The sequence below is a fragment of the Salvelinus sp. IW2-2015 genome, linkage group LG36 (assembly GCF_002910315.2).
Source record: "Salvelinus sp. IW2-2015 linkage group LG36, ASM291031v2, whole genome shotgun sequence".
Classification (NCBI taxonomy): domain Eukaryota; kingdom Metazoa; phylum Chordata; class Actinopteri; order Salmoniformes; family Salmonidae; genus Salvelinus; species Salvelinus sp. IW2-2015.
This window is the reverse complement of record NC_036875.1, coordinates 8,887,495-8,914,168: the sequence shown is the minus strand read 5'-3', so window position 1 is coordinate 8,914,168 and position 26,674 is coordinate 8,887,495. Positions and strand designations below refer to the sequence as shown.

Here is a 26,674-nt window from a genome sequence, read left to right as displayed (position 1 = left end):
TCACTTGTTTCTTTATACAACATTTACTCATGATGTACAGTCATGGTACATTGTAGATAACTACATAAAAGCAACAAAAAAAAAAATTGCTTAAAGGTCCAATGCAGCCATTTTATCTCGATATCAAATAYTTTCCGAGTAACAGTTAAGTACCTTAATGTGATTGTTTTCATTTTAAATTGTACCCCAAAAAKTCTTAGCACAGAGAAATTTCTCAAGCAATAATTTAGCGAGGACTGTCTGGGAGTGGTCTGAGTGGGGAGGGTAATACTGAAAACTAGCTGTTATTGGCAGAGAGGTTTGTTACTATTTCTTATTGGTTTATCAACTAATTTACCGCCTGGTGATGTCACCAGGCACCAAAACTCCATCCCACCAAAACAGGCTGACATTTCAGGWGGTCTTTTCAAACAGCTCTTACGCTAAAAGGGCATTATCATTATTTTTTTACAATTTCACAGTATTATTCCAACCTCAGTGTGGGAATATATATAAAACACAGGAGAATCACGCTGACTGCATTGGGCCTTTAATAGGTTTCATGAAGTTGAACAATGTGTCCAACRTTTTACACAACAGTTTATAATCCCAAACAAAATAAAACCAGTTTTGGACAAAACTATTCAGTACTTTTCTAAACAAATTCCTGCATTTAGTTGAGCTAAAATGGAATTGACTCCAACTAGACATAAAATAATGTAGCAACATTGCAGCAGGTTTTTTTRTCTCCATCAGTACAAGTTCTGTCATTCTCTAAATGTTCAGACTCAGGACACACAAAAAGACAGACCAATCTATAAATTAAATGAACTAATCTACATAAAATGCACATTAAAACAGAAACAATAAATGTATAAATGACTTCCCTGAACTTATTCTCCACTAAAGGTAGGGTTAGCCACGGTGGTGGTTGCCTCCTGGAATATTGGATTCTTATTCTGTTGAGAGGACAAATGAGAAATTATAGAAGATCTGTAATTTTGGAACTCAGATGTCTGGAGCGATAAACACATGATCATGTTTTTCATAGCTGCCGTCTTTGCCAGCCATACATTTAGGGCAACTGACATGCAAGGTTAATAAATCACAACATCGGCGTGGATTTTGACTTTCTACAATTACGTATCAAATCTTGGAAGAGTGTTTTATGAACGAGGCCCCCCCAGGTTGTGTAGTGTAGACCACTGCTGTGCAGTTCTGCCATCCTCAAAGTGATGGTTTTTATGGGCAAGCAAATGTCACTCACCTCCGACCACCTGGTCTTCTGCGCATCATTCATAAACTTGCGGTACTCCTTCAGGTCTTTCATGTGGAAGAGGACTTTGATGAGGATCAGGATCAGGATTCCGATGACAGTCACGCCTGCGATGGAGCCTCCAATGATGGCATAGATGTTTGGCAACTTGGGACACTCTAACACATTTAGGACGGACATAAACAAACGGCGGTTTACGCAGTCCTGGAAGCTATCGCGGGATTATGTTTCCGCTGTGAAAACACTTGGTTACACTTTGTTTTGACATAGTTCCCTCTAGCAGGTTAACARGCAACTAAGATGTGTCTAACCATGTTAGATCTAGCTTTCCCACATCAGCAAAGTTGCCACTTGCCTGGGGAAAAAAATGGAACTGATAGTTTATGGAGTATATTTGCATGTAGGGGACATTTCCTGGACCCAGATTAAGCTGACTAAAAAGCTGACTATCTGATGCCCTTCAAACAATATGGCCGGTCAATTAACCCCAGCACATTTTTCTGTCTCTGTGGGCAATGAAGGTAACATGGGCATACTTTTTAGTTGCACAAGACATGTCTCTTACCTCTGGTCTTTAGTATTTGGGCGGTGTAGGTGTCCTCTCCGTCCAACTGTTTAACGGTAAAGAACACCCGGCAGCTCTCCACATCCCTCACATCACAAGGCTTACCAGGTGGCAACGTCTCCACCATCTTGAATTCATTAATACTCGTACAGGCCTGGGAGCAGTTCTTACTGAATGGGCCTGTCTGAAAGCCCAGACACTCAATGCATTTCCTGGAAGCAGAAGAACAAGAGGCAAATGGTGAGAAACGTCATTGCTCAACGTTTTCTCTCTTCTCTTTAACACTTAAAACGCGTGCTTTGATTAAAAAACTCTTCGTTTTGAGTAAGATGGCAACACCCAGACATGGTATTTTCTATTCTCCTAGTTATTCRTTTACGATCCATGGTAGCCATCTTTGTCCTGTGGCTTTTAACGTGTACACAATGGCTCCAACAACATTACCCCAAGGGGCCAGTGAAAAAGGTGGTTATGTGAGTGGAAAAGGAGGGCCCAGGCCATTTTACCCCTTGGTTATACAGGGGGTTTGGCAGGCGGGACAGGTCAGACAGTAGGGCCGCTGGTAGCCCTCAATACACTTGCACTGGTTACACTGGCATGTGCCCCTGCCGCTGCACACACTCCCGCTTGGTGTGCGACACTGCTCGTCCGACTTCTTGCATTGGCAGGCGGTGCCCTCGTACCCGGGGTTGCATTCGCAATTTTTGCAACGGCATTTTCCGTTCCCTTCAACACAGAGAAGTGATCTTATGTCAGAATTTTGAATGTAGCTTAAATCAGAATGGAACTGTCATTTAACAGAACYTAACAAATGGCAGGTGTTCTTTCTATTGTTATACATAAATGCACGCATATGTTTTCATCTATATTTCCTATGTTATCTATTATCTATATTTCCCCCCCCAATTGATACAGTATTTTCCTATATATCAGACTCCACCTCCACACAGTTTGTTCTGGAACTTCTCGCAGCTCTCGTTTTCACACTCGCAGTGCGTGCCGTAGTAGGTGCTGCCGCCTTGTAAGGTGTGGCACTGGCAAATGCCACACACACAGTCCCCTCGTCCTTCACACTCCGTGCCGTTGTCCTTCCGGCACGCCGCTCTCAGAGAGCTCTCGTCCTTCTCCCCGATGGAGCACTCACACTTCTGGCCCACGAAGCCGGCTTTGCAACTGCACAGAGTTTGGGAAAATAGCCAAATGTACAGATTGCTTGTGAAAACTTGACATGTCCCCCCCTCCCACCGTGGTGCCTGTGTTTTGTCCCCCCAGAATATAGAGAATATAAATACAGTATGGAAAATAGATGAATCATATCAATTCATGTTTCTCAGAAGGCCATTTGTTTTTCAGGTGACTCAATGCACGCATAGCGGGAAGGAGGGTGAATCATGCATCACATATTGAATTCAATATTGACTAAATCAAAATAAGAATGATAATGCCGTGCATGCTATTTTTTTTATATCCCGGCCAATGCCTGCCTTACCTGCACATGCCACAGTTCACTTGGCCCTTCCCATTGCAGTGCCGGAGATCGACCAGCACAGGGTCATCACACTTACACTTGCAGAGAGTCGACAAGCTCACTTTCAGCTTGTCCTTCATACCCAACGGACCAATCAGGAAAGACATTTCACTGTCCATACATTCATCCGCTGTCACTGTTACATTGAAAGACACCTGAGAGGAATTCAAGAGAGGCATTTTAGGGTGTCTGTTTGGATAATGTTTGTTTGCTATGTATCATGTAACTAAATGTATTCCTAAAGTATAACACTTTATAATACATTTCACTAATTAGCCATTATATGAATTATAATGCTTTTAATCCTTTTAGATGCATATAAATGTTTACAAGTAATTAAATACATATTTAATGAATGTTTTGTCAACAGTTTATTCATGCTTATTCATGAAAGTTAAGTGTTACCATATTATTTTTGGTATGGGATAGTCTGTTGCTGCTGAGCTCTTACCATCTGTCCCACTCCCACATTGTTACACACTCCTTTGTCCCTTGAGGGTCCCCCTTCAGGACAGAGCGGAGTGTAAGTGACTCTCACGTTGTCAGGGAGAGCATCATGAGTCACCGTCACTTTGGAGGAGAGCCTCTGTGTCAGAGACACAAAACAGTCTTAGAGCGGACACCAACGCTACATCACCAGAAAGAACAACCCAAGAAAATACAAACGGACACTTTATTCCTAGAGATACTAGAGTTTCAAGTTTATGATGAACTCCAGCAGGGTTGTAAAGTACTTAAGTAAAAATGGTGTAAAATACTTAAATACAAGTACTTTAAATATTTAAGTAGTTTTTGGGGGTATATGTACTTTTTAACTTTTTTAAAAACTTTTTTTACTCCACTACATTCCTAAAGAAAATGTGCACTTTTTACTCCTATACATTTTCCCTGACACCAAAAAAGTACTTGTTATATTTCAAATGCTCAGGCAGGACAGAATTAMGGTCCAATTCACGCACCTATAAATTTAACACATTGTCATCCTTATTGTCTCTGAGCTGGCGGGCTCACTAAACACAAATACTGAGTTTGTCAATTAAGTCTGAGTGTTGGCGTGTGCCCCTGTCTGTCCATAAATAAAAAACAATACAATTGTGACGTCTGTGTGGCATTTGATGTGAGGCATTTACTTGAACTTTTACTCAAGTATGACTATTAGCTACTATTCCCACTGTACTTAAGTACATTTAAAACCAGACAGTAGTATTTTACTGGGTGACWTACTTTTAATCGAGTCATTTTCTATTAAGGTATCTTTACTTTTACTCAAGTATGACAATTTAGTACTTTTCCCACCACTGAACTCAAGTAAAGTTCCACACATAATTACAATATGATTTCTTGGAGTACAGTTTTGGTGAATTGTTAAGTTAATAACAAAAGATTATAAATGTCTTACATTGTAGGCATTTTTGATCAGTTCAACGACATTATGGGAGTCAGCTGACAACACTCCCACCTCAGACTTGGGGATCKTTTTACTGAGTTCCTGGAATAAAGGTGTTGATTATGTCACAGGATTAATAAGTGCCTGCATTAGATATGTTGAAGTGTGTCAAAAATATTGGTGCTGAAACCCAGGGCCTTTAGACAACATTCAAACGAATGACAGAAAGACAGAGGAAATATAAAGGAAAGGATGAGTCCACTTACCCTGTATACATTCTCCATGTTCTTCGTCACAGCAAAGATTGGCTGAATGTTGTTCTTCTCTAACTGATTAGCCACTTGACCAACAGATGGGTAGTCCTACATGCAGAGACACTTAACTTGTACAACCTCAACAATGTAATTGTTTAGGGACAAATGGGCTGGAATGCAGGCTTCTAAGTCATGCTGTTACATTCACTACATATTTCTCATAATCTCTTATGAGTTTCATATAGTTTTGTTGAGGACCAATGATACTGATCTGAATGTGCCGCATGTCATCAACATACCATTTCATTGCTCTTGCTGTACAGGTTTTTGTCCATGTAACATCTTTCGTCATTGGGCTCCAGTATGCCAGCCAGCTTGCCATCCCCTGCCATGTGGAAGCCATCGTCGGTGGTCAGGACGATAAGCCGAGTGCTGCTATTCCTCCAGCCAATCCTGTCCTGTGGAAAACAATTTGGGGCTTCATGTAAAATGAATGGCAAAGAGGTGAAAAAGTATTCWTCATACATTGTTAGYGGCCTGAGTTTCTCTTTCGAGTGCTACACTAGCAGTACCCTTTTTTTACTGCAGTATTGTGTAAAAATACAGAAATACATTTAAGTTTCACAACGTGCATATATTTCATCATTCTGCCCCATTTCATTGAATTGTGAAAATTGTTGGAATAACAATAGGCCGACCACATCTCTGTGTGAACTTTGTGTTGCAGAAGTGGACTATTTCCCTGTTTGTCTATATAGGGCTACCTATCTACTGTACTTGCCAAGTACCTCAACTCCTCCACAGAGTGGAGCGCAGACTACAGTTTTTGTAGCTCAGTTGGTAGAGCATGTAATGCCAGGATTGCGACCCATACATCAAATGTATGACAGCATGACTAAGTCYCTTTGGATAAAAGCGTCTGATAGATGAACTACTACCACCACCACTACTACTGTACTACTACATTGAAATGAGCCTCTGACTCCTAGTCTCTACATGTCTTTCTTCATTAGCTGAAGTCAATACTTTTTAATAAAACATGAATCAAATCCAACCACTGACTGTTTCCTTATCGCTGTTGCTCTAAGATGGCAACTCAGCGTGAATGCACGCGTGCCAATTGAATCGCAATCAGGAAACAGTCGGTGGTTGTATTTGACTAACGTTTTATTAAAAAGTATTGATTCAACTAATGAAGAAAGACATGCAACAACAGAGGACAAACATAGGTACACGGTAAGTGTTTAAGAATGAACATTTTTTAAGTATTGAAGCGTAGAGAGTCGGAGGTTCATTTAAAAAACTATAGTCTGCACTCAACTCCATGGAGGAGTTGATGTACAGTACTTGGCAACTTATGTACTTATCTATGATACACAATGCTGCTTCGACAACAGGCTAACCAAAAATGTCACTGATGTTCAACGTCAGTATGTTGACAGAATGTTGATTCAACATATTTTTGCCCTGTGGGATTAGACTACTCTTACCCCACAGACTGCAGCCTGCATGATGGCGTCCAGCGTCCCTTCGGGGGAGTCTAAGTTCCCAGAGATGCGCTGCTMGTTGACRTTGCTCTCAAACTCAGCTTTMTCRRCCGTCATGCTAAGAACATGTCTGTAGCCAAAAGCAGGTTGGCAGTACATCTCTGCTTCGGCGCATGGCTTATTCAGCTTCTTCGGGTTGGTGTTAGTGAACGGCAGGACAGTCTTGTCTACAAAAGWGCCAAAACCTAGAGCAAAAGATAATGGTTATAAAAATGAGATTCATGGACACCCAAGGACATGCATTGATTTTGAGTAGGAATTGGAGCTGAGATAGACCTGGATTCAAATACTATTTGAAATCATTTGAAATACTTTAGCTGTGCTGTTGGAATGGAACTAATAGAAAAGTCCCAAAAGTGCAAACCCTGCTCACGTGGAACCCAAGGCAAACTAAAGCTAATGCAAATAAAATAATCAAATGGTATTTGAACAATTTTATCTGATCTGAGATGATGTCACCGATTTGTCCTTTTTTTGTGATGCCTTGCAGAGCATTAAACAGTTCATTTCCCAGAGTCTTGATGCTCCTCAAATCATCCTCCATGGAGTAGGAGAGATCCATCAGGTAGTAGAGATCAACAGGATAGCCCTCCACTCTCTGAAAGTCCAGCGTGAACGTATGAGGCAGTCCTGAAAAAAGTAACATCAAGGTGAAAACTGAAATGCCCAAGAGAAAAGTAAAAASTTAATGAAAAGATGTATTACTGTCATAAAAACAAACATAGACTGCAAGGATAACAGTAATGACGAAATTGAGGACGTTTATTTTCCATTTTAAGATACTTTTATCGTGATTACATTTGACTACTTTGAATCTGTTAAAGCCAAGGTTGGTGYTTTACTGCCACCTGTAGTTAGGAAATGTTCGCTGAGGAGTTWAGTTAATTGGCTGATCCCTGGTGCTAACCTGAATGAAATTCTGTTATCCTCATTTAACCCATAAAAAGTTCAACCCAGTTGACTAATTGGTGGGAAAAATGCTCTGCCCATGCTAAAACAGGTGTGGTTTTAGCCATTTTCAGAACATGYTAGTGATGGGAAACTGAGGCTTTCTGAAYGCTTTGGTGCTTRCACCAAATTGTGCCGAAAAATGGTTAATTACTCAGAGCTTCATTATCTGTTCACAATGCAATGGTCAGCAATAAATAGCAGCGTGTGATAGACTTATCTTTCTCCATTCTTTTCCTCAAGTCTACATGGTTCAGCGGAAAGTCATTGGCTTTGTTAGCCTATAGTCAGTTGGAATACCAGGTTTGCATCTTACATTATATGCTTCACATCTTACATCATGCTTAAGACAGAAGTTTAAACTATACTAAATTAAACAAATTATTTGAACAACAGTGCAGAAAGTGTGGTCTCACATAAAACAATTTTCAAAATAGTGTGTCTTCAATGGYATTTGACCTCATATTCTCACTTCCCTGAATGTTACATAGTTACCTACTCTACCTGCTAACTTTTAGTACAAAACCCAAWCTATATTTGTAAGTATGGGTTCCAGTAGAGGTTGGTGTTAAAAAGCAGCTTGGAATCCAAGAAATCACCGGAACCATGGCGAAATCAGTAGGATCTCGCATTTTGCAACACACGGTTTGAAAAAGCACGTGATCAAACGAATCTTCGGACGTCATGATTTACTTCTGATAAAGTGATACACACATCTGCARACTGCTTCGAAGTTAGCTGCTTCGCAATTTCGACCCATGCCTCAGAGATCCGGTATCAAACGTCACATCACTACATGGTGGCCATTTTACAACCCAGTTTGGCCAATTTGAGAACCCTCACCTGGTCTGAGCTTCAGATTGACCTCCTGAGGACGGAGCTGGATGGGTTCCTCCTTGTCCAATGCAGTGTTGGACAGGGCGAAGTTCTTAGAAAAAGAAAAGGRATTGTCGGGAGATATGATGTCTCTTTCCATGCAGCCCCTTTCTACTAGCTGAGCCCGGGTGTCACAGCGAGCGGCTTCCTGCTCCCCTGGTTTGATGAAATTCTGGGAATGGAACAGACTGGCTTCAATTAATAAAGTACTGTGATGGAGTAGTTACAGATTTGCAACGGGATAATGTGATTCTCCATCAGCCGTTACAAGGTAATTCGTACAAAACTGTCCAAAAAAACCAAACAATTCTCAAGTGTCATTTTTCAAGAAATATCCTCTTGAATCACTGAGATGAGCATCTGTACTTATCTATTTCATAATTATTATTACGTTTTTMAATGAGATATTATGCATTTTACCAACATATTCACAAAATGCCAATTACCGAAGCAGTTTTAGATGTCCAAAAAAGTAATAAACAAATCCATATTTTTACTTTTTAATTTTTTTTTTTTTTTTACATTGCTCCCCCAATGAAAATAGCTATTTTGGTAATGAGAAGGCCATGTGGGGTAAAGGGGGTGTTTGAGAATAAGAACATCATTCTGAAGACATATACAGTGCATTCGGAAAGTATTCAGACCCCTTGACTTTTCCATTATTTTTACGTTAGTKTTTTTCTAAAACTGATTTTTTWWWATCCTGATCAATCTACACACAATACCCCATAATGACAAAGCGAAAACTGGTTTTTAGAAATCTATAAAAAATAAAAAACAGAAATACCTTTTTAAAATAAGTATTCAGACCTTTTGCTATGAGACTCGAAATTGAGCTCAGGTACATCCTGTTTCCATTGATCATCCTTGAGATGTTTCGACAACTTGATTGGAGTCCACCTGTGGTCAATTCAATTGATTAGACATCATTTGGAAAGGCACACACCTGTCTATATAAGGTCCCACAGTTGAAAGTGCATGTCAGAGCAAAAACCAAGCCATGAGGTTGAAGGAATTGTCCATAGAGCTCCGAGACAGGATTGTGTCGAGGCACAGATCTGGGGAAGGGTACTAAAAAATGTCTGCAGCATTGAAGGTCCCCAAGAACACAGTGGTAAAACTGAGCAATAGGGAGAGAAGGGCCTTGGTCAGGGAGGTGACCAAGAACCCTATGGTCACTCTGACAGAGCTCCAGAGATCCTCTGTGGAGATGGGTGAACCTTCCAGAAGGACAACCATCTCTGCAGCACTTCACCAATCAGGCCTTTATGATAGAGTGGCCAGATGGAAGCCACTCCTCAGTAAAAGGCACATGACAGCCCCCTTGGACTTTGCCAAAGGCACCTAAAGGACTCTCAGACCATGAGAAACAAGATTCTATGGTTTGATGAAACCAAGATTGAACTCTTTGGCCTGAATGCCAAGTGTCACGTCTGGAGGAAACCTGGCACCATCCCTACAGTGAAGCATGGTGGTGGCAACATCATGCTGTGAGGATGTTTTTCAGTGGCAGGGACTGGCAGATTAGTCAGGATCGAGGAAAAGTTGAACGGAGCAAAGTACAGAGAGATCCTTGATGAAAACCTGCTCCAGAGAGCTCAAGACTGAGGCGAAGGTTCACCTTCCAACAGGACAATGACCCTAACCACACAGCCAAGACCACGCAGGAGTGGCTTCGGGACAAGTATCTGAATGTCCTTGAGTGGCCCAGCCATAGCCAGGACTTGAACCCAAACATTTCTAACATTTCTGGAGAGACCTGAAAATAGCTGTGCAGCGACGCTCCCCATCCAACCTGACAGAGCTTGAGAGGATCTGCAGAGAAGAATCTGAGAAACTCCCCAAATACAGGTATGCCAAGCTTGTAGCGTCATACCCAAGAAGACTCGAGGCTGTAATTCCTGCCAAAGGTGCTTCAACAAAGTACTAAGTAAAGAGTCTGAATATTTATGTAAATGTAATATTTCAGTTTTTTATTTTTAAATACATTTGCAAAAATGTCTAAAAACCTGTTTTGTCATTATGGGGTATTGTGTGTAGATTGATGAGGAGGAAAAAAACAAATCAATTTTAGAATAAGGATGTAATGTAACAAAATGTGGGAAATCTGAATACTGAATACTTTCTGAGTGCATTGTAAGCAAATTAACTRAACTTGTGCTCATCTAAGGACTACTCTTCTAGATTATGCATCATGGGTGAATAAAACTATTCAAAAACTGATTGGAGTTTTAACAGGAACTTAAAAATTGTTACGGTAATGAGACACATGTCCACAGACACTGTTTGTACTCAATAAATATTATAGTTTAATGTAAACATTGTTTTATGATTTATGGYCAATCCACAGCAACGTATTGTGTTTTATTCAAATTAGTTTTTTCAAAAGATTTTTTGAAATAAAACATTTTAAAACTGGTTTTATGACAATCACCCTACAGCATAYGCGATACTATCTTCGTTCTTGATTCGGCCAAACATGTATCTTCTAAAATGTTGGTGATTCATTTGAATTTAGAAAATTCTCCGTTATTAAAAGAGAAAATGTTTTGCTCCATGAAGTAATCCAACTATGTGCATGCCGTCATCTTGTCTATTTCAAGTCTGCTCTTATTGATTAATACAGGTGGGTCCACCCTGAAGTATCGCTTGTCATGATTTGAAATAGACAAGATTGTGGCACACACATTATTGGATTACTTCATGGAGCAAAAAACATATTTTAATAATGTCGCAATTTCAACTACCTGCAACTTGACACAGACATTTTAGAATATACATGTTTGGCCGATTTGAGAACAAAGATAGTATCGCCAAGTTAAGGCTGATCAAAAATMATCTTTCTACGCCAAACAGAAGCAATCCTGTAATGGCAAATGGAGAATCACATTAGCCAGTTACAAATCTGCAGCTAGTGATGGAGTTGCTCTGTAATCCACTCTGAATTTGTAGTAAATATGTTGGAATGAATTTTAAATGAGTAGGACCCCTAGTTAAGACCATCTCTCTAGGTTGGTTTCACGAGGTCTGACTGTCTGTGGATAGTCCTCTACAAATTATCTAAATATCAAACTATATCCATTTACTTCACTACATTCTTAAAGAAAGTAATGTACTTTTTACTCCATACTTTTTCAATGACACCCAAAAGTACTCMTTACATTTTGAATGTTTAGCAGGACAGAAAATMGTTAAATTCACACACTTATCAAGAGAACATCCCTGGTCATCCCTACTGCCTCTGATCTGGCGGAGTCACTAAACACAAATGCTTTGTTTGTAAATGATGTCTGAGTGTTGGAGTGTGCCACTGGCTATCTGTAAATTTAAAAAACAAGAACATTGTGCCTRCTGGTTTGCTTAATATAAGGAATTTCTAGTTATTTGTACTTTTACTTTTGATACGTAAGTATATTTTAGCAATTACATTTACTTTTGATATTGAAGTATATTTAAAACCCAATTTGACTTTTTCTCAAGTATGACAATTGGGTACTTTTTCCACCACTGGCKARCAATCACACATGGATACAGTTGAAGTCGGAAGTTTACATACACTTATGTCAGAGTCATTAAAACAAATTTTTCAACCACTCCACAAATTTCTTGTTATTAAACTATAGTTTTGGCAAGTTGGTTAGGACACCTACTTTSTGCACGACACAAGTCATTTTTCCAACAATTGTTTACAGACAGATTATTTCACTTATAATTCACTGTATCACAATTCCAGTGGGTCAGAAGTTTACATACACTAAGTTGACTGTGCCTTWAAACAGCTTGAAAAATTCCAAAAATGATGTCATGGCTTTAGAAGCTTCTGATAGGCTAATTGACATCATTTGAGCCAATTGGAGGTGTACCTGTGGATGTATTTCAAGTCCTACCTTCAAACTCAGTGCCTCTTTGCTTGACATCATGAGAAAATCAAAAGAAATCAGCCAAGACCTCATAAAAAAATTGGTTAATTCTTGGGAGCAATTTCCAAACGCCTGAAGGTACCACTTTCACCTGTACAAACAATAGTATGCAAGTATAAACACCATGGGAACAAGCAGCCGTCATACTGCTCAGGAAGGAGACGRGTTATTTTTCTTAGAGATTAACGTACTTTGGTGCAAAAAGGGCAAATCAATCCCAGAACAACATCAAAGGACCTTGTGAAGATGCTGGACGAAACAGGTACAAAAGTGTCTATATCCACAGTAAAACAAGTCCTATATCGACATAACCTGAAAGGCCACTCAGCAAGGAAGAAGCCACTGCTTCTTAAACCGCCATAAAGACTAAGGTTTGCAACTGCACATGGGGACAAAMATCYTACTTTTTGGAGAAATGTCCTCTGGTCTYAWGAAACAAAAATAGAACTGTTTGGCCATAATGACCATCGTTATGTTTAGAGGAAAAAGGGGGAGGCTTGCAAACCGAAGAACACTATCCCAACCGTGAAGCACGGGGGTGGCGGCATCATGTTGTGGGGGTGCTTTGCTGCAGGAGGGACTGGTGCACTTCACAAAATAGATGGCATCATGAGGAGGAAAATTATGTGGCCATACTGAAGCAACATCTCAAGACATCAGTCAGGAAGTTAAAGATTGGTCGCAAATGGGTCTTCCAAATGGGCATTGACCCCAAGCATACTTCAAAATGGCTTAAGGAAGTGGCTTAAGGACAAAATGGCAAAATGGCAAAATGGCTTAAGGACAACAAAGTCAAGGTATTGGAGTGGCCATCACAAAGCCCTGACCTCAATCCTATAGAAAATTTGTGGGCAGAACTGAAAAAGCGTATGCGAGCAAGGAGGCCTACAAACCTGACTCAGTTACACCAGCTCTGTCAGGAGGAATGGGCCAAAATTCAACCAACTTATTGTGGGAAGCTTCTGGAAGGCTACCCAAAACGTTTGACCCAAGTTAAACAATTTAAAGGCAATGCTACCAAATACTAATTGAGTGTATGTAAACTTCTGACCCACTGGGAATGTGATGAAAGAAATAAAAGCTGAAATAAATCATTCTCTCTACTATTATTCTGACATTTCACATTCTTAAAATAAAGTGGTGATCCTAACTGATCTAAACAGGGAATTTTTACTAGTATTAAATGTCAGGAATTGTGAAAAACCGAGTTTAAATGTATTTGGCTAAGGTGTAGTGTAAACTTCCGACTTCAACTGTATATGGCTCTCCTCACCAGTTGTTTGCACCACGTGCAGTACGCTCCTGATTTGATGCAGTCATTGCAGGAGTTGATCACTGTTTTGGAACATACTTTCACCTCCTGGGAGAGCACTAGGGGAATGGCTGAACGCACACAACACACACACAACACACACCCACACACACACACACACACACACACGATGACTCATATTATAATTGTGAGAATTTAAAAAAAATCAAGAGGTGATTTTGTTGACTTTTTAAAAACGTACCACCTCTGCCCATCAGCAGGAGCAGGAGAGACACACACGGATACATTTCCTGGTGACAGAAAGAGGGAACAGCCATTTGTCACTCCATCAATCATGACCAAATGTCAAAGACTATTACAGTCATCTGTATTTACCATTCAAGCACCCGTAAAAGTGCACTGTAAATAAACATACACTGTAGGAGCTCCTGTACTATTAGAATCTGATGCATACATGGCCACTGTCCAATATTCGGAGCAATATCAACTACTGTCTCTGAGGGTCAATATTTGGTGGCCACACCTTGAATGAGTAGGTGTGTCCAAACRTTGGACTAGTACTGTGTGCATATGCAGTGCCCTTGGAAAGTATCCAGACCCCTTGACTTTTTTCYCATTTCARTACGTAACAGCCTTATTCTAAAATTGATTAAATATAAGAAGAATTCTCAGCAATGTACACACAATATTCCATAACGATAAAGTGAAAACAGGTTTTTAGAATTTTACAAGGTGTGTCCAAACTTTTGACTGGTACTGTATATATGGAGTATATATATATATATATATATATATATATATATGGGGGATTGGAAATGAGGCAGACAATTACATACTGTTGATGGAAGCCACAATCCATCAATATTAAAGCTGATCTACCCCCCCATCCAATCAGAATCGGCGGAATGAATACACCCCTGATCACCAGCACATAGAGTTCAAGCTGCAATATGTAACTTTTTGGGTGACCCAACAAAATTCATATAGAAATGTGAGTTATAGATCTGTCCTTGAAAGCAAGTCTAAGAAGCAATAGATCTGTTTTATGTGCGCTATATCTACGCTTCCCGTTTCCAAGTTTCGCTTTTGCGTCTTCTACTATCGTTTTTTTACGCCAGCTTTAAACAGCTGAAAATACAATATTTTTGGTTATGAAAAATACATTTCACAGCGGTTTACATGGTACAATGGTTATCTACACTACACTTGTTCGTTTTGTCACATAAACTGAAATTAGGATAACTATTAGATTTTTAGCAACCAGGAAATGGCAGAGCGTTTTCTGCYTAGTGCATCTTTCACTTTCATAGCAGCCAAAAACAGACAGCATCGTCGCATTGCTCGTTGTATAATTCCTTCTCACATCACATGCTCTCCTCCTCTCATGCTTTCCCTTCGCTTCAGTGCCCAACACAACAGCTGTCTGTAACCAGGCAAAAAAAACTCTCCAAACTTTTATACCACAACCCCTCATGCAGCCCCTACATCYTTGTGACCATATTAGCTAACGCCATTGTCAATAGCTACTAGAACTAACCTGTTATTAAACCCGCTACAGTGTACAGCATTGTAGWTTAGCAGTAACACCGGCGGACCCGGGTGGCAATAAATTAATAAAACCGAAAGCTTACCTTGACTTGGACTTGAATGTGGAAAAATTGAAGGGGTCTGAATACTTTCCAAATGCACTATATTTCGTTTTTATTACTAGTCATTTAGTTATATTTATTTCGTTTTATCTAAAAAGGATAACTTTTTATGTTTCACTATATATTTTGGTAGTCCTCCCTTTCCTCCTCTGAGGAGCCTCCCCTGCTGAAGACAAAGCCACTAATATGAACTGAGAGTAAAGGAGATAAAATMATCTTTCAAAAGCATAGCTGTTGTTAAATTAAATGTCCTCCATTGCCAGTATTTAAATTATTCATTACCATTATTTATCCAGGAGGGTATCTAAGAAAACATTTTTTTTTGTTTTAAATGTACCGCCCAGTGAGGTATCGCTAACAGGTTGTGAATTGGAAGACAATCAGTCATTCAGTACATATGAGTCTACAAAGTTATGGGGCTGAATTCCTGGACATTGAGAGTACTCTTCATTCAGGAACAGGTTTGATCTGGGTCTGGGAAATTGTCCCAAACTCTTGTGAAATATCTGACTTCTTAAATAGTTGGCTAGAAGTACTTAAGCAATTCACTCCTCTTAGGCATGAGTGATCTCCCTTTTTTGCCTTACTATCATTTAGGAAATGGTGAGAAATCTGCCACAAATATGAGTAAACTAAATTAGTTAATATTAGAAACATTAAATGCTCCACTGTCGGCTATGAATAAACTAATAAAAGCCTGATAAAACAGGCAATGAACTTTCATTTGTGATASTTTTGGATAGTTGCTGTCATTTATTTTCACCGAGTGTCTGTTTAGCTTCTTTACTTGGTCATTAGAATTACAATGTTAGTTCTTCTTATTTATTTATATTTTGAAATGTATTTATTAATCAACCAAATTATCTCAGGGTACAGTTACACATTGGTGCTAGCTTCACATTCTAGGCCTATGCTGTATATACTGTATGTGCTGTAGTAATATATGGAATAATCATATGGTATACTATATGCCTCAAGTGTAATGGGGACTTATTTTATGTAAATCCTTACAGGSTGATAAATATAAATCCTGAACCTAAATACTTGATCTCCTATGGCACAATATTACATTATTATTAGTCTACTTTAAAACATTAATCACAAGTATCTTCTCCTAAAGATAGAAAGTCCCAATTGTTAAATWAAAAAATGTATCACACAAATATACACTATAAATACAGCTGTATGGACGCTACTCACAAGAGTCATTGTGCTGCTGCTCCTATGTAACCCTCAACTCACTGRCATGGGTGTGCTCTCTATGTGGGTGACCAACTGCTTGAGATGAACAGTTATTTAGTAAAAAGCATACAGGAAGTATTTGGAAGGAAACAGATAGGGCTATGACGATACCAGTATGGCCAAAAATAATCCATGCCAAAAATGGAAACATGAAGAGGTTGATGTTGAAGCATCCAATTCTGAGTGTGTGAATAATGCGAAAAATATGTGATTTTAATACAATAGGTAGGCTAACGCATACAAAGCAGAAAYAGGACCGTTTCCAAATAATTTACGGGACAACAAAAATATTTTCATCCCAAAGTCATRTGTTTGACCTCCCGCAGCATGAAAGATGCCGACCAAACCGCAATGATCTCTATTGGGACCCGCAGGTCTCGCAGGCATCCCTCGGGAATGAGGCCCTCTAGTGCACAGTCAGTACACAACACTGCTCATCATGTCTTAGCGGGATCAGATGGTGACAGGGGTCCCAGCAGTGTCAGACAGCCAGGGAAGACCAGTCTACAGAGCTCAGGTGAATTTTGCAGTATACTAATATCTGTGAATTATAAGAATGTCCATCTTGAATTGATGGGTAGACCTACAGCAGCTACAGSACTGCAGCTTAAGCTTAAAGCTACYGTGTAGGATCTGGGAATAATGGTCATTTCATTTATTGAACCATTGATTCRWTTCTTGGATAATGCCTCATRTTAGGAGAATCGGATTGGGACAGGGGTCTCAGCAGGGTCAGGCAGCCAGAGAATACTATTCTGTGACGGAGCTGAGGGGAATTTTTTCAGATGCAAGACTTTATTCTCTCTGTGCGGCAAACACTGGACAAGCCAGGTGCTATTTTAACGCAGTTTGACACACCTCCAAAGTTGATTTCCAAACTGTATCAAGGGTTGATAGAGGCTTTTCCCGATGACACAAAACAACAACAAAAACTCATATTTGAGGAAGACCTGGAAGAAGCRATTGATGATGATAAATGGGTACAGATGTTAGAATGCCCAGTCATGTTCATATKATCTCAGACATAAATTACTGCAATTTAAGACCATCCATAGAACGTACTATATGCCAGTGAAACTGAATATCATGCACTCAGAAATTGTATTACTCTGCATGAGGGGTAAAGCACAAAAGGGGACATATTTGCATATGCTGTGGTCTTGTGTCTCCCGGGTGGCCCAGTGGTCTAGGGCACTGCATCGCAGTGCTAGCTGCGCCACCAGAGTCTCTGGGTTCGCGCCCAGGCTGGGCTGGGTTCGCACCCAGGCTCTGTCGCAGCCGGCCGCAACCGGGAGATCCGTGGGGCGACGCACAATTGTCATAGCGTCGTCCGGGTTAGGGAGGGTTTGGCCGGTAGGGATATCCTTGTCTCAGTATGTAAAAAAATAAAATAAATAATAATAATAAAAAATTAAAAAAATTAAAATAAATAAATGTAATTAAATGTATGCACTCTACTGTAAGTCGCTCTGGATAAGAGCGTCTGCTCTTGGCCGGTAGGGATATCCTTGTCTCAGTATTTAAAAATGTAATAAAATGTATGCACTCTACTGTAAGTCGCTCTGGATAAGAGCATCTGCTAAATGACTAAAATGTAAATGTTGTGAAGGCTGGCTGAATTCTGGCAAAGAGTATGTTCTTTTATCTCAGCATGTCTACAGATTCTCCCTCCTATTTTTGTTTTCTTGGAAATGTTGATACTGGAGACTTTTTTTCTGAAGAAACTGTGTAACCWKGCATTTATAGCGGCTAAGAAATGCATTGCCATTCATTGGAAGGTTGGTTATCCTCCCATAATGTCAAGTTATGTATTACGAGATTTGACTTATTACCAGATTAAGGGTATACTGGCAAGTTTCATAAAGTCTGGATGGAATACAGTTCGATCAAACGGAGTCTGTATTGAAAACATGCCCACGTCAGGGGAGATACCTATTTAGGSAATCCCTAGCTGCTGGGCTGCTCAGTCCTGGCCCTGGGGTCTGCCGTCCTGTGAGTTCTCACTCTGGCCTTGGCCTAACACGCCTAAAACCAAAAAATGAAAGCTGAGTGGTGTGTGTTGGGGTTGGGGCGCTGCAGGGTGGTGGACCCCTAGGAACAGGATGGGGCGACCCAGCTATATTGTGTGCAAGTAAAAAGAGCTCTACAGTACTATTAGGCCTATAAGATTAATTTATATGGGGGATTTGCTGTTTCTGTGTGTTCATGTATATTTGAGGTGTATGTTTTTTTTGTGTGTGTTTTTTGTTGTTGTTTCCAAACCTTTCCCTTGAGAATGAAAAAATGAAAAGTGAGAACTGGGAAGGAAATTGTGTTGGGAGAGAGTTGAGTTATTGACTAAACTGGTGGGGGTCGAGCATGCAGGCGGCTCGGGCTGGCTGGTCAGGTCTGGCTGAAATTTGATGCAAAAGTCTTTGTATTTTTTCAAGAGTTGTTAATTTGTTAGGCTTTTGGTTAAAGGTGCAACATACTATTTATTATTGAATTACCTTTGATCTAGTTCAGTCCTATTAATCTCAAAAACATATGTAATAATGATCTCTTACCTAGCTTGATGACTGTGGGCATTTTGCTTACTTTTTGTTCTAAATAGAGACGGCATATTGGATTAGMTAAAAATTCAGGAAATGAGCTTTAGATGCCCCCAGATCCTCTGCTAGGTTATGTCCCCCCAACTTCTAAAACCAAAGTGGCGCCCCTGGTCAAAGCTCATGTAGAATTACATGATTAAGAGCAGCAGTAGCTCCTGGGGTGTTTCTCAAAATTAACACTTCCTTGCTCCGAGCATGAAAATTGGAGCACGGGAGGGTCGGAGTATGAGTCCAAATRAAATTATGCGAAACGGAGCACGGAAGGGACTTCTCGGATTTGTACTCCGTTTGTACATATTTTGAAGCATGCATCTATTCATGAAATTTGCCAAAAACTGATTTCCKAACCCAGAAATGAGAGCAAGGCCTATTTTTTTAACAGCATTATCCCCAAAAGTAAAACAGGAAATGACAAACTTCCCCAGATAATTTTACTTCTGGGATTATCCCAGCCCTAGAAACAGTATGAAGCAACACAGCCTTTTGTAACAAGGGGGCGGGACTAAACCATTTTTGGGGGGGGGGTAGAATTATGACCTTAAATGAATCAAAGTCTTTGTCTTTAAATGAGCTATAGAGCAATTGCAAGCTATGTTTGTTTGTATAGAGAGAGCACATGCAATCAATTGTTAACACACTGTTGTATCAGGTTGCGCTGTATTGTTCCCTAAAGTGTAGCATACCTTGATGTATTGACTTGGCAGTGGCCTTGTTGGCAACTGATTTATTGTTAAATGATTCTATGCTGTTTTTATATATTTGTTCAGTATTTTGTCAATGGCATCGATTGCACCATCTGGGTGCAAGTCTGGTTGGAATGCTTCATCCAATGCACAGTGCACCCATGCACTTTGCATTTTCACTTGAGTTTATATCATACTTTATCACACTTTGCACAGAGAAGGCTCAACACTGACTTCCTGTGTCTTTCTCACAATAAATRAACACAAACTCTCGATTAAAAGGARTRGTCACAAGAAGCMGAACATAACACYTCCTCTGTAATTGTAAAAKATMTGTAAAACGTTATGTTAACCTTCAGTAATAAATAATAGGCCGCACACCCAAAACCAACTAGTCAAAGGTGCTAGAATCAAAATGCTAAACTGGAAAAAGCCTCAACACACTTCCAGTCAAATGCAAAAATAATAATAATAGAAGCTGAGCTTTTGGTCAGTCGACCTTCATCAGAACATTTAGTAAWAAACCATGTATAAGGCATTTGCAAATAGTGTGTTCGCCTAATCATTGTGTTTTTGCAGTCCCTAATTTAAAGTGAGTGCTATTTATACTTTATAAATACTTTGTAAATGTTTTATGTGACCAGTGTAATTTCTCACAAAAAGATGGGCACGCCTGCCATTGGGTAGACATTACTTGACAGTACCTGATGCTCCTTAAATTCTTCTACATTGAACAATAATAGTGAAGATATCAAAACTATGAAATAACACTTATGGAATCATGTAGTAARAATTATATTTTAGARTTCTTCAAAGTAGCCACTCTTTGCCTTGATGACAGCTTTGCACACTCTTGGCATTCTCTCAACCAGCTTCATGAGGAATGCTTTTCCAACAGTCCTTCACTCTGRGGTCCAACRCATCCCAAACTATCTCAATTGGGTTGAGYTCGGGTGATTGTAGAGGCCAGGTCATCTGATGCAGCACTCCATCACTCTCCTTCTTGGTCAAGTAGCCCTTACACAGCCTGGAGGTGAGTTGGGTCATTGTCCTGTTGAAAAATAAATTATAGTCCCACTAAGCGCAAACCAGATGAGATGGCATATCACTGCAGGATGCTGTGGTAGCCATGCTGGTTAAGTGTGCATTGAATTCTAAACAAATCAGAGACAGTGTCACCAGCAAAGCATCCCCACACCATCACACCTACTCCTCCATGCTTCATGGTGGGATCCACACATCCACACACCTACTCTGCGTCTCACAAAGACTACATGACTACATGACTACATGATTCCATATGTGTTATTTCATAGTATTATTTCTTCACTATTATTATACAATGTAGAAAATAGTAAAAATAAAGAACAACCCTTGAATGAGTAGGTGTTTCCAAACTTTTGACTGGTGCTGTAAGAATTCAGACCCTTTGCTATGAGACTCGAAATTGAGCTCAGGTACATCCTGTTTCCATTGATCATCCTTGAGATGTTTCTACAACTTTATTGGAGTCAATTGATTGGACATGATTTCGAAAGGCACACACCTGTCTATATAAGGTCTCACAGTTGACTTTGCATGTTAGAGCAAAAACGAAGCCATGAGGTCGAAGAAATWGTTCGTYGCCTATTTGAAGGTCAGTTGGTAATATAATTAAGCTATAGCCTAATAAGTTGTTCCCTGTTACAAATGGTAACAGGAGCCCTGCGCTGCCTAAATAGTGCAATACTGTATCAGCCCACTCAAAATGCCCTAATTCTTCATGACACCCCTAATGCAGGTCCACTGATGTCGGAATTTGCCTACATATTCAATCTAAGTATTTTCTTTTCAAAATGCAATATTTCCATCACTTTTGATGATTGTTTTCTCATTACTCACAAGAAAATCACTAGGTCTACTAAGTTGTTCTGACCAATCCACTGCTCATAACTAGTAGATAGGCTCACTGCTCATAACCTATYTCAATCAGCCTTGGTACAGGTGCCTTTCTTAGTAGGCTATAGTTTGCGAACTGTATATTGAACAGACATCAATTCGTTTTGACATCAATTCATTTTGGCAAAACAACTATCAAATCATATGCTGTGATGTTGCAAGGGGCATCAATGGCTGCATCCACAATTTTTATTACGTCAAAATAATTCATTCATTCTGTGTAATCGATTGAAACACACACACACACACACAGACTTGTTAGTGCTTAATGCATTTATTTATGAAGACCTTTACTTCACTTACTTATTTTAGAAGCTGATGATGTCGCCATAGTCTACGACCGGAAGAAACGGGAGGAGAGGAGGTGAGGAAACTTGGCAACAAATGCAGTGAAATAAGACATTGCTTCTCCACTAGCGCATCATCAGGCAAATTATATTTCTCTGGATGGGTTCAGAAGGTGAGGGGTCAGGGGTCAACGTCAGGAGACCAGGCTGCTCCCGAGGGAGGTGAAAAAGAGGCAGGGGTGGTGAATGATTTCAGAAAGCATAGCAGTTGTCATCTGAGCTCTCAGCAATAGGACCAGCTTTTGGTAGGTGTTCCTGGTGTTTCCTTGGTCTTGTGTCAGTTCACTCAATCTTCTCTTCAGGAMGCAGAGAAGGKCATTCCTCCCTCCACTGCATTACCTAAAAGTAATAAGTAAAGCTGTAAATTATTRACAATTCCACCACAGTGTGGAGGGTATTTGTAAAGCAAGACAAAAAGTTCAGTCCAAAAATAGTATAAACCTCAACTTACTCTGATCTTGCAGCTGTAGGGACAGTGCCTCCAGAGTTCCCGGCTGCTCTTTGTAGGCTTCCCAGTGGCTCTTCATCTCCTGCACCAGGATCCTTTCTTCCTCCTGCAGTCTGTTCACCAACATCAGTCTGTCGAAGATGGCCTTTTTGATGGCGAGATGGCTGTTGCCTGTGAGATGTAAACTCGGAGGTATATAACAGAGCAACAGCAATGAGAAGGTAAAAATGTAATCACAGTAGATACATTCTGCATTCATATACTTACTGGTGCCAAGTCTCTCCCATGGCCSCACAATGTTGTTAGTATTGAGCAGCTCATCCACTGAGCAGCTCTGCCTGCTGTRAAGGCTGCCTTGTGCTCAACAATTTCTCTCTGAATCTGATGCCTCCTCTTGTTGCCGTCTGAATACAACGGGGTGATTGGACGAACTGTAGATCCAGATATGTTACATAACTATAAGTTGTAGAGCTACTATAGAGGCACAAACAKAGAGAGTACAAAGCAATCAACTCCTTTCTAAAGCATTGGTTGTCATGCAGTTATAACATTATAACAAGCCATGCAGAGTTTTTGCTCACAAGGTACTCTGCTGTTTCTGGTGATGTAATTTATTAGTTTAATGAAATGTTTTACATTAGATCAATTCATAACATAGGCCATGCCTARATTTGATCAWAAACATGGTATGATGTGTATAACTAATGCATTTTATTTCACAAATCAGTTTTACTGCTTGATTAATAATGTGTTTGAGGTCATATTGTTGTTGGGCCATACCTGTCAAACAGTACAGGTAGTGTTTCCTCTGGTTCACACTGAGGTAAAGCCCCTCAATCTWCTTCTGGAGATGCCCTGTCTGACTATCCTAAAGTGTGGCTGTCAAACATAGGGCAMGTTACAAACATAACTCCACTMACATCWATCAATTATGAAGTTGAGAGACAGAAACATTCACTTTTCTACCTGTTGGATTCTGGCTTGAAGTAGAATTTTTCCTGTCATCATATTAGAACATAGTTATTACTTTACTTGTATAAGAATTGTACATTTTTGGTGGTCAATGAATGGTGAATTCGAAGTTTATGTATGGAAAGATACTGAGACAAGGGGAAGTGCAGAAAGTTAATATTCTGTTCAAACATGTTGCTGAGTATTAATATTTCTAAGGAAGGAGGCAAATAGCAACAGTTTAGTTTCAGTTCCTGATAAGGCAGGCCAGTTACACACACACTAACACACACACACACACTTCCACGCCCAAGAGAGTCCTAGACTTAGGCAGGTCATGACACTACCAGTGAGACGAACATACTGTGTTTTTGCCTAACAATAGATAATGATGCTTTATCGTAGACATGCAAGGTGGTGCCTAGTCGTAAGGTATAAATATATGCTTGTGGGTTGAATAAACTTTTTCTGGTTGTCCGTTTGAGTTTTTGCTCTATTTGTTCAGAAACTAATATACCTCCAGGCCACTGCTGCACCCTCAGCAACCCACTCCTGTAGCACAGCGCCGTTGATGTCCAGCTGTGCCGCTTTTCTTCAATGAGGCTGGTCTCCTCCTTCAGTCTTTTGACATTCTGAAAAAAATACAATTCAATTAAGGAATAACATAGGTGAAGGTTCAAATTTAGGCTGGTCTCCAATGTTGTTGTCATTCCGCTAGGGACTGTTTTCAGCGTATGAAGTTTCCAGTAAGTAACCAATGCAAAGTGGGTATGTTTATCCTGTGTTCCCATTTAATTAGCTAGTAAATAAATAATTAAACCAATTTGTGAAGCACTGAATCATAAGTAATGCTCGGTTTTTGCAGATGCAAGGAGGTTACGACTGTTCAGAATGGTGATATGATACGAGGTTATGATTAATAAGTTGACTGTTTATAGATGTGATAGGTAAAGACCTTTTAGAGTTTATTCGGGAGATGGTAACTCTTAAAGAACCACTCTCGTGGTGCCCCAGATCGTAATTCGTTAACTGTTACATGATTAATTTAATTGGGCAACAATTAAACATAGTTATTTAATTAGATAAACAACAGTCTTCAGATTAATGTTAAAGTCACGACGAAGATGACTAGTAAAAATAATAAAAGAAACTGAGCCAGGATTGCAAACAGAAGATCAGACATGTAGAAATAGATAAACAAGAATGAGAAAGCAGATACAAGAAGAAACAGGTAAAAAAATTAAGTTTTATGGAAGCACCCCCCCCCCAAAAATTCCATACCTTACATATCTCTTTGCCAACATATGATCCATGTTGGCAAACTTCCTCTTATTCTAGCCATTGCCAGGAGTGTGATAATGTCTGTCCGTACATCTTCAGTCAGCTATTCTAATAAATTACTACTGTGTGCCTAACCAATCAACATAAAGACTGCAATTACAGTCTTGTGTAAGAAAAAAACCCAACAACAATAAAATCATTAAGATAGTGTCGTGGAAATTCCCCACTAAAGACTCAAACTTAAAGTAAATGAAACAAGCTTTACTATCTCGGCCAGAGAGGTTCACAAACTCAATACAAGCCTGACGAAACTCTGAAAAGGGCGTTATAAGAAAAGTAGCATTGTGCTAGACATACGATTACATAGGCACGAAAATACATTTCCATCACACTCCCTCCTTTTATCACTCTGTGATAACTATTGTTACATTTTAAGGTAAGAATTAGATTATGGCTGAAACTATTAAAGGAGGTTCTATAAAAACACTTATATTAAAAGTAAGCGAAATCAACACATAAAACCAGACACTTTTTATCATTAAGATCAATAAGATATATCTCGATTTTTATCAAGGGCACATGCCTACATTTGATCATAAACATGGTATGATGTGTTAAACTAATGCATTTTATTTCACAAATCAGTTTTACTGCTTGATTAATAATGTGTTTGAGGTCATATTGTTGTTGGGCCATACCTGTCAAACAGTACAGGTAGTGTTTCCTCTGGTTCACACTGAGGTAAAGCCCCTCAATCTTCTTCTGGAGATGCCCTGTCTGACTATCCTAAAGTGTGGCTGTCAAACATAGGGCAGGTTACAAACATAACTCCACTTACATCAATCATTATGAAGTTGAGAGACAGAAACTTCACTTTTCTACCTGTTGGATTCTGGCTTGAAGTAGAATTTTTCCTGTCATCATATATAGACATAGTTATTACTTTACTTGTATAAGATTGTACATTTTGGGGGTCAATGAATGGTGAATTCGAAGTTTATGTATGGAAAGATACTGAGACAAGGGAAGTGCAGAAAGTTTATATTCTGTTCAAACATGTTCGCTGAATATTTATTTCTAAGGAAGGAGGCAAATAGCAACAGTTTAGTTTCAGTTCCTGATAAGGCAGGCCAGTTAACAACACAAACTTCCATGCCCAAGAGAGTTCTAGACTTAGGCAGGTCATGACACTACCAGTGAGAGGAACATACTGTGTTTCTGCCTAACAATAGAAATGATGCTTTATCGAGACATGCAAGGTGGTGCCTAGTCGTAAGGTATAAATATATGCTTGTGGGTTGAATAAACTTTTTCTGGTTGTCCGTTTTGAGTTTTTGCTCTATTTGTTCAGAAACTAATATACCTTCAGGCCACTGGCACCTCAGCAACCCACTCCTGTAGCACAGCGCCGTTGATGTCCAGCTGTGCCGCTTTTCTTCAAGGAGGCTGGTCTCCTCCTTCAGTCTTTTGACATTCTGAAAGAATACAATTCAATTAAGGAATAACATAGGTGAAGGTTCAAATTTAGGCTGGTCTCCAATGTTGTTGTCATTCCGCTAGGACCTGTTTTCAGCGTATGAAGTTTCCAGTAAATAACCGATGCAAAGTGTGTATGTTATCCTGTGTCCTCATTTAATTAGCTAGTAAAATAAATAATTAAACCAATTTGTGAAGTACTGAATCATAAGTAAGGCTCGGTTTTTGCAAATGCAAGGAGGTTACGACTGTTCAGAATGGTGATATGATACGAGGTTATGATTAATAAGTTGACTGTTTATAGATGTGATAGGTAAAGACCTTTTAGAGTTTGATTCGGGAGATGGTAACTCTTTAAAAACCACTCTCGTGGTGCCCCAGATCGTAATTAGTTAACTGTTACATGATTAATTTAATTGGGTAACATTAAATATAGTTATTTAATTAGATAAACAACAGTCTTCAGATTAATGTTAAAGTCAGACGCACGAAGATGACTGAGTAAAAATAATAAA

The 26,674-nt window shown here is 39.5% G+C and overlaps 1 protein-coding gene across 5 annotated transcripts; it reads right to left on the bottom strand.

The window, feature by feature from the left end:
* Positions 1-512: 512 nt before the first annotated feature.
* On the bottom strand, positions 513-22,032 carry LOC111959662 (integrin beta-2). 5 transcript variants are annotated; one of them, XM_070437583.1, is made up of 17 exons: positions 16,403-16,446; positions 13,795-13,843; positions 13,554-13,663; positions 9,148-9,260; positions 8,328-8,532; positions 6,996-7,166; positions 6,480-6,721; positions 5,289-5,447; positions 5,002-5,097; positions 4,748-4,837; positions 3,800-3,934; positions 3,310-3,503; positions 2,761-2,993; positions 2,327-2,546; positions 1,821-2,032; positions 1,247-1,413; positions 513-938 (listed from the first exon to the last, which is right to left on the bottom strand). In XM_070437583.1, the coding sequence occupies exons 4-17, from the start codon at positions 9,223-9,225 to the stop codon at positions 873-875; spliced, it is 2,268 nt and encodes a 755-aa protein (XP_070293684.1). In that variant the 5' UTR covers positions 9,226-9,260; positions 13,554-13,663; positions 13,795-13,843; positions 16,403-16,446; the 3' UTR covers positions 513-872. The 5 variants fall into 5 exon arrangements, with proteins under 5 accessions (XP_070293684.1, XP_070293683.1, XP_023837163.1 ...); XM_070437582.1 differs by lacking the exons at positions 9,148-9,260; positions 16,403-16,446 and adding an exon at positions 21,960-22,032; XM_023981395.2 differs by lacking the exon at positions 9,148-9,260 and having other exon boundaries at positions 16,403-16,488.
* Between the last annotated feature and the right edge of the window lie 4,642 nt (positions 22,033-26,674).